This window comes from Mesoplodon densirostris, chromosome 10, assembly GCF_025265405.1.
Source record: "Mesoplodon densirostris isolate mMesDen1 chromosome 10, mMesDen1 primary haplotype, whole genome shotgun sequence".
Classification (NCBI taxonomy): domain Eukaryota; kingdom Metazoa; phylum Chordata; class Mammalia; order Artiodactyla; family Ziphiidae; genus Mesoplodon; species Mesoplodon densirostris.
The window spans coordinates 24,196,742-24,205,476 of record NC_082670.1 but is presented as its reverse complement, the minus strand read 5'-3'; the positions used below and the strand labels follow the sequence as shown (position 1 = coordinate 24,205,476).

Genomic DNA, 8,735 nt, shown 5'->3' with positions numbered 1-8,735 from the left:
TAATGCACGCCCCCTTCTTCACCCCAGCCAATACGCTTCCGGCCGGGGTCACGCGCTCCGGGGCTTCAAAGAGGGCCAATTGGAAAGAGGTAGCTCTGAGGCGCCGAAGGGTCACGTGGGGAGTCGTGCGAGGGCCAAAGAGAGTCGCGGAAGCGTGGCGGGCCGGCTGGGATTGGGGCGGGTTTGAGGGTGACATCTGAGCGTTTAAAGGGCCGGGGTCAGTTGACGAATCCAGCCCGCGTCTAGTCCTGGGGGGGCCAGGGTCGCTGCTGCCGCGAGGGAGAGATGACGGCGGAGCGGTCCGGCACGGTGCCCCTGGGCAGACCCGGGAGACCGCGAATGCTGGGATCATGGGGAGTCTGTAGGGTTCAGGTGTTTGCCGCGATCTTCCTGCTGCTGTTGTCTTCAGCAGGAGTCGGGGCCAGGGCAAAGGACGACTTCAGTCTGGTGAGTCACCCCTCGCATAGCCCCATCCCCGACTCACGCAGGCGGTCTGTGCCCAGTTGTACTCCGGGACCTAGGCTGCTGAGCCCCCTCTCCTCCGAGGGACTCTCCGACCCCGTTCCCTCCTTTCCCAGTCCGTTTCCCTCTCGGGGCCCTTGTCCTCTTTCCCTCTGAGTCTCCTCTTTCGAGCTCCTTACCCTTTTGAGGTCTCCCTGTCCCTGAGGGCTTCTTGTCCCCTCGTAGTCCCTCCCCCTCTCCGAGCCCCCAGTTTCGCTCCGAACTCTCCTCAGGGTTCCCCTTCCTTGTTCTGGGACCCCTTCTCCCACTCGGGATCCCCATCACCCTGCCTCTCCCAGGGACACCTGACTCCGAGCCGCTCTTCATTCACCCTAAAACCCCAAGTCACGTTTGTTCTGTTGACCCTTCCTCCTCGCTTGGTAGGTTCATCCGCTTGTAACCATGGAGCAGCTGCTGTGGGTGAGCGGGAAGCAGATCGGCTCCGTGGACACCTTCCGCATCCCGCTCATCACCACCACTCCTCGGGGCACTCTCCTTGCCTTTGCTGAGGCCAGGAAAATGTCAGCATCGGATAAAGGAGCTAAGTTCATTGCTCTGCGGAGGTCCACGGACCAGGGTATAAAGATGCCTGGGTCACAAGAGGCTGGATGGGTGGGGAGCTTGACCTGCCTTAGGACCCTGAGGCTGCTGGATCCCTGAAGAGTAGAGGGAACCTAAGGTGGGAAGGTGTCCAGGGCAGTGATCTGGAAATTGGGCTCACCAAGGAGTTGAACATTCATTCAGACATTTACTGAGCACTTACTATATACCTGACATTGTTCTAGGTTCTGTGAATACAGTTATGAACAAAACAAAGCAAAAATCCTTGCCTTCACAGGGCTTATATTCTACTGGGGTGGGGGGAGACAGACAATAAACATAATAAATAAGTAAATGTATTTTTTGCATTGGGAGCTGATAAGTGCAGTGGAGAAAAATGAAACATGGCAAGAGGTATGGAGAGTTCCAGAATTTGACTGTAATTTTAAGTAGATGACATTTGAGCAGACTCAGAGGAGGTAAGTGAGCCTGGAAGAAGAGCCAGGCAGGTGTAACAAGCTTAGACAGAGTCCCCCCCGCCCCACAAGGAGGGGAGTATTTGAGGAATGAGAAGGAGTTTGTGCGGCTGGATGTAGTGAGCAAGGGTAGAATAGATAAGGTCTGAGAGGTAAGGAGGGGCAGGTCTCGTGGGGCCATCATAAGGCCTTGGGTCCCTAGCAGGAGGTGAAAATTGCAGCGAGTGGTGGAAAGGAAACCTCCAGAGTGCTCACCCTGGGTTTCTTCCCTTTTTCCTTTAGGCAGCACATGGTCTCCAACAGCTTTCATTGTGGACGATGGGGAGAGCCCAGATGGGCTGAACTTGGGGGCAGTGGTGAGCGATACAACAACAGGAGTGGTCTTCCTTTTCTACTCCCTCTGTGCTCACAAGGCTGGCTGCCAGGTGGCCTCCACCATGCTGGTGTGGAGCAAGGATGACGGCGTTTCCTGGAGTTCGCCTCGGAACCTCTCCTTGGACATAGGCACTGAGATGTTTGCCCCCGGACCGGGCTCTGGCATTCAGGTCTCTGTCCTGAGATGGGTGGAGGGGGGTGCCTCGTAGAGAGTCTGCCCCGTTATGGACTCCTTTGCAAAGAGAAGATCCTATGAAGTCAGATTTTTCTGTCTTAGGTGGCATTCCTTGGAAGAAAGGGACATCCTGGGAGGAACACCCTACCAAGGGAAGGTGGAATTTTGCCATTGGCTTCCCATCTGGGGGTTGTCAACAGGGCTGCACTAGTCCATGTGCAGATTAGAAAAAACATTAGAAAGTCCTGCGCAGATTAGGGAAAAGCCCTCCTTTGGGCAGACACAAGCCTGTGCCATGGTCCACAGCTTGGCCTGTGAACACAGGTTGGGTTTAAGCTCCCATCTCCCCCTGTGGCTGGGCCCCCTTGTCCTGTGCACAGCCTGTCCAGAGTACACCCTGGATGTCCTGAAGGAGCTTATCGTGCCGAAGAGCTTCTTAATTCAGACAGTGGGTGTTTGTAATGCTTGTGGAACCCTCAGCAAGCAAGGACAGAACGGAAGAGGACAAGGTGTGTCCTCACACTTAGGAGGTGGTGGGTTCCCCTCCCCTGCCTCTGAGCCCCCTCAGTGTCTCCGTCTGTGGCACCCCTATCCTTTTCCCACAGAAACAGCGGGAGCCTCGGAAGGGCCGGCTCATTGTGTGCGGCCACGGGACGCTGGAGCGGGACGGGGTCTTCTGCCTTCTCAGCGATGACCATGGCGCCTCCTGGCGCTATGGGAGTGGGATCAGCGGCATCCCCTATGGCCAGCCCAAGCGGGAAAATGATTTCAGCCCCGACGAGTGCCAGGTCAGGAGTCCATGGGCTGTCCCCCACCCGCTCTACCTGCTCTGTCCTCCAGAGCACCATTTCACTCACGGACCCCGGGCCTGGCTGCCCAGCTCCGTGCCACCCAGTCTTGCTCCCTCAGGGACAGGGCCCTTTGCCCCGCCCCCACCCTGCAGCTTCCCGAAGCCCTCTTCTCTCCGCTCAGCCCTTTGAGCTCCCCGATGGCTCAGTGGTCATCAATGCCCGGAACCAGAACAACTACCACTGCCACTGCCGAATCATCCTCCGCAGCTACGATGCCTGTGATACTCTGAGGCCCCGTGACGTGACCTTTGACCCCGAGCTTGTGGACCCTGTGGTAGCCGCAGGGGCTGTAGCCACCAAGTCCGGCATTGTCTTCTTCTCCAACCCGGCCCACCCAGACTTCCGTGAGTACCTGCCAGGTGGGGTCGGCGAGGAGCCCCCGTGACCTAGAGAAGGCGGCCTTCTCTAGGGGGAGACCTTCCTTCCCCTGACTCTGGTGCTGTTCCCAGGAGTGAACCTGACCCTGCGCTGGAGCTTCAGCAATGGCACCTCATGGCAGAAGGAGACGGTCCAGCTGTGGCCGGGGCCCAGTGGCTACTCCTCACTGGCAACCCTGGAGGGCAGTGTGGGCGGGGAGGACGAGGCCCCGCAACTCTATGTCCTGTATGAGAAAGGCCGGAAAGAGTACATAGAGAGCATCTCCCTGGCCAAAGTCAGCGTCTATGGGACACTCTGAGCTGTACACCTGCCACGGGGGTAGAAGGCCCTGGACTCAGCCTCAGGACCATGGGTCTGTAGAGGGTCTACTGGAGGAGCCTAGAAGACGGTCCCACCTTCCTTTAGAGTCTAGCGTTTTGCAAAATCAACCTCTCTTTGACAGGGAAATCATTCCTTAGGACTAAAAACCTGGCTTCTCCCACATAGGAAGAGCTGCCCACACGTGGGAGCACTTCTCTTCCACATTGCTGGGTCTGCCCCCTGCCCTTTCTGCCCTCTCAGGGCAATGATTGGTCCTTTTCTTGGACAGGGCTAGGTGGGCCTGTAGCATTAAATAAATGTGAACTCAGGGAATTGGGGAAGGCTTACCTCTTTGGAGTAAGATACTGGCTTTGGAGAGGGTTGGTGAAAGTTCCAGAAGGGCAGGACGTTTGGTTTCAAGGTAAGGAACGAGGTGCACCACCCACTTTGACTATGTATGAATCAAAATGTTTATAACTTAACGTTCTTAATGAAGGAGAATGAATATTTGCAGAGTCTCTGTGGTTCTGTCAGTGCACATCTTCACGTCTGTTTTCCTCGTGCACACATGTGGGACTGGGAGTGTGTTTTGGGGAGGAAGCTGGTGTGCTTATTGCCTGTGAAAATCTGTGACTTTGGCAAATCAAATCCTTTCTTTTTCACATTCCTTCTTATCACAGAAATACAGCTTGCTCTTAACAAATGTAATGAGGAGGAGGAGGAGGAGCCTCATAAGATAATTAGAAACTGGCTGTTTTGTATTTCTAAGGTGGGGTGAGATACTGTCCTCCATGCAACAGGGAGCAGGTGTGTAAAATGCAGATGAGAAGCCTCTCCCAGGCCAGCCTGGCAGAGAAATAAGCACTGTGGCAATTATGTGAGAAAACAACATCTCATCCTAAAGGAGATGCTGTGAAAACAGCTGAGTGGGACAGCCACAGCTTTTCTCCGTATGGAAAGAAAACGCAATGCCTGGATGAGACGGTAGGAATGTTCAAGACATTCTTTTCTTTTTTAAAAAAATATTTATTTATTTGTTTGTTTGCTTATTTATTTATTTGGCTGTGCCGGGTCTTAGTTCCAGTTCCGGCATGCAGGATCTTCGTTGTTGGTGTGGGATCTTCGTTGCAGCACCTTAGTTGTAGCATGCAAACTCAGTTGCGGCATGCATGTGGGATCTAGTTCCCTGACCAGGGATCGAACCCGGGCTCCCTGCATTGGGAGCACAGAGTCTTATCCACTGCGCCACCAGGGAAGTCCCTGCACATTGCATTTTGATGTTTCTTAAATCTCAGTCTACAGTAGTTACACCTCCTATCCTCTCTTCTTTCTCTCTCTCTCTTTTTTTTTTTTCTTTTTGATACCGTCTACACAGAAATATGTTCATTTGTCCTGTAGAACGTTCCACTCTCTGGATTCATCTGTTTCTTCCTCAGAGTGTCATTTAACTTTTTTCCTCCATCCCTTGTATTTCCAGTTATCAAACCTGAAGGTTTAATTAGATTCAGATTCCACTGGGTGAGGGAGGCGGGGTGGGGGTGGGGACAAGATTCCTTCCCAGGTGCTCTGTGTTTCCTATTGTGCTCCCTCAGGAAGCAAGTGCTGCCCGCTTGTCCCTCTCTGAGTAAAGCTGAACTGAGTGATGGGTTCAGATGGCCAGAGCCTGACCCCTCCTTTGTAAGGTATCCGCATCAACCTTCCAACTGACAGTTTCATCCACAGATGAGTTTTGCCTGAATCAATTATTTCATGAGGGGTTGTGAAATGTTGGTTTTTGAATTCTATTATTTTGTCCTCATTTATTAGCTGGAATTCTTTAGTAAAAGGGAACTGTCCCTCATCAAGGCTGTTGGGTTACCCTGAAGCATGATTTGTATGGGAAAGTCAGGATAAATGCTTCATTTCTCCCCTTAACTTACCAGGTCTCAGAGTAACCTGATGTAATATTTTACCTTGGCCAGTAAACCACCTTGTTCCCACACAGGACACACATACAGAGGCAGAATCTATGGGCCTGCGGGGGGACATCTGAGGGAAGAAATATGCGGAGACGAACACAGGCAGCATGGCCGGGGAGGGCGGGCTCTGCTCTTCTAACACAGGGGGAGGAATAGATACGACGCAGGAAGCGCGGTGGGGGGGTGGCATCGGCAGCAACTGGGACATCTGCTATCCACTGCCACTAAAAATGCACATCTGAGAAAGTCTCGCTAACAACTTTCTGTATCAGAAATAATGGAGGAGAAAGAGGACACGGTACCATGACTGTCTGCCACATGAGCTACTGCCTCGTGAAGGAGACATGGCAGGGGGCTCGTAAGGAAGTGATCATGTTCCTTCTTCATAGCCAAGAACCCTCAGCTAAGAGAGAGGCTCCTCAAGCAAGGATCTCCTCCCCTGGAGGGGGCGGAGCGGAGTCATTATAAACCAGAGTCCTGGCCCTACCCCAAACCTGCCTGTAGGTGCGGTGTCTCTAGAATCAGTCCAGGACCTTGATTTTTTTTATTTTAATGTATTTTATTGAAGTGTAGTTGATTTGCAATGTTGTTAATTTCTGCTGTACAGCAAAGTGATTCAGTTATACGTTTGTATATTCTTTTTCATATTCCTTTCCATTATGGTTTATCCCGGGATACTGAATATAGTTCCTTGTGCTATATACAGTAGGACCTTGTTGTTTCTCCATCCTATATGTAATAATTTGCATCTGCTAATCCCAAACTCCCAATCCATCCCTTCTCCGCCTCCACTCCCCGTTGGCAACTGCAAGTCTGTTCTCTGTGTCTGGGAGTCTTTTTCTCTTTTGTGGATAAGTTCATTTGTGTCATATTTTAGATTCCACATATAATTCCTCTAATAATTGGTGATGTCGAGCATCTTTTCATGTCCCTGTTGGCCATCTGTACATCTTCTCTGGAAAAATATCTATGTAGGTTTTCAGCCCATTTTTCGATTGGGTTGTTTTTGTTTTGTTTATTTTGTTGTTATTGAGATACATGAGCTGTTTGTATATTTTGGAAATTAAGCTTTTCTCGGTCACATCATTTGCAAATATTTTCTCCCAGTTCGTAGGTTGTCTTTTCATTTTGTTTATGGTTTCCTTTGCTGTACAAAAGCTTGTAGTTTGATTAGGTCCCATTTGTTTATTTTTGCTTTTATTGCTATTGCCTTGGGAGACTGACCTAAGAAAACATGGGTATGATTCATGTCAGAGAATGTTTTGCCTATGTTTTCTTGTAGGAGTTTTTATGGTGTCATGTCTTATATTTAAGTCTTTAAGCCATTTTGAGTTTATTTTTCTGTATGTTGTGAGGGTGTGTTCTAACTTCATTGATTTACATGCGGCTGTCAGCTTTCCAAACACCACTTGCTGAAGAGACTGTCTTTTCTCCATTGTATATTCTTGCCTCCTTTGCAGGACCTTGCTTTTTTGTTTTTTAATAAATTTATTTATTTATTATTTATTTATTTTTGGCTGTGTTGGGTCTTCATTGCTGCACACGGGCTTTCTCTAGTTGCAGCGAGCAGGGGCTACTCTTCATTGCAGTGCGCGGGGTTCTCATTGTGGTGGCTTCTCTTGTTGCGGAGTAGGGGCTCTAGGCGTGCGAGCTTCGGTAGTTGTGGCTCACAGGTTCAGCAGTTGTGGCTCACAGGCTCTAGAGCCCAGGCTTGGTAGTTGTGGCACATGGGCTTAGTTGCTCCACGGTATGTGGGATCTTCCCGGACTAGGGCTCGAACCCGTGTCCCCAGCGTTGGCAGGCAGATTCTTAATCACTGCGCCACCAGGGAAGTCCGGGCCTTGCATTTTTAAAAGGAACCACAGGAGAGTCTAACACTGGGGTCTTTGGGCTGCACTTTGATAAACTGTCTCTTAGACGTTTTAGCCTAGACTTAGGAAGACTAGATTTCAAAACACTGAAGAAAAGATCTCAAAAGAGAAACTGTTTCAACAGGAAGAATTTGTGTTTAAAAAACACCAATAGGGCTTCCCTGGTGGCGCAGTGGTTAAGAGTCCGCCTGCTGATGCAGGAGACGTGGGTTCGTGCCCCAGACCGGGAAGATCCCACATGCCGTGGAGCGGCTGGGCCCGTGAGCCATGGCCGCTGAGCCTGCGCATCCGGAGCCTGTGCTCCCGCAACGGAAGAGGCCACAACAGTAAGAGGCCCGTGTACCGCAAAAAAAAAAAAAAAAAAAAAAAAAAAAAAAACCACCAATAACCATAAAAGATGGCAGGGACCAAACCTGCCTGTTTACCTGGGCATCTTAAACCCCGCCACAACACCTGGCACATGGTGGATGCTTAATACAGGAGGAAAGGCAAGTCCAGGATGGGTAAGGAGCTGGGCCAGTGTTTCTAAGTGTGGTTCCAGGTAGGTGGCAGCCACTCCCTGGGAACATGTTAGAAACGCTTGACCTTCCCCCTATACTGTCCACCCCTCTCCCCACCAGACCTGCAGAATCAGAAGCTCTGGGGGTGGGGCCCAGCACTCAGTGTGTTAGCAAACCCTCCAGGGGATTCTAATGCACATTCAAGTTTGAAAACCAGGGTTAGAACACAAGTCAGGGGTGCAGAAAGGGTTGAAGAATTGTTGGTTGGTTGGCCTTTTTTCTTTTAATATAAAGGGGGAATTAGAAGGAGTGGCAGGAGACTGAAAGGGGAAGGTATGTGCTTATTTGTACAAATAGGACAAAGTGGACTTTGAAAACTACAGCCTGGTGAGTGCCACCTGGATCAGCAGCCAAATTCTAGCATGGAGCCCTAACCCCTAACACAGGCCCTTCTGCCCCCTTCGAAGCCTCTCACCCCTCCCCCCAGCCCCTTGGCTCAGCATTGAAAAGACTCTGGGCTCTCACTGTTTATCAGGCTGCCCTTGAACAATAGAAGGAGCCTAACAAGTAATATTGAGCAGCGAAGACCAGGGACCAGGCACCAGGTACAGTTTCTCACTAATTCAGTCCTCACAACCAGAAGTCATTATCAGGAAGGAGCAGGACGAGGTCCATCATTTTTGCCCAAAAAAAAGGATTAGGAAAGAAGATCTAAGACAAAGGCTTGCATTTCTTTTTGACAAAAAACAAGAACACACACATACACACACACACACACACAAAACGGACTTAAATTTACCACAAGGAAAG

At 50.7% G+C, this 8,735-nt stretch overlaps 1 protein-coding gene across 1 annotated transcript; it reads left to right on the top strand.

The window, feature by feature from the left end:
• Nucleotides 1-138: 138 nt before the first annotated feature.
• On the top strand, nt 139-7,446 carry NEU1 (neuraminidase 1). Its single transcript, XM_060110916.1, has 6 exons — nt 139-447; nt 886-1,078; nt 1,800-2,062; nt 2,673-2,855; nt 3,040-3,262; nt 3,368-7,446. Exons 1-6 carry the CDS (start codon nt 286-288, stop codon nt 3,592-3,594), a joined length of 1,251 nt encoding a protein of 416 aa, XP_059966899.1. The 5' UTR covers nt 139-285; the 3' UTR covers nt 3,595-7,446.
• Nucleotides 7,447-8,735: the final 1,289 nt, after the last annotated feature.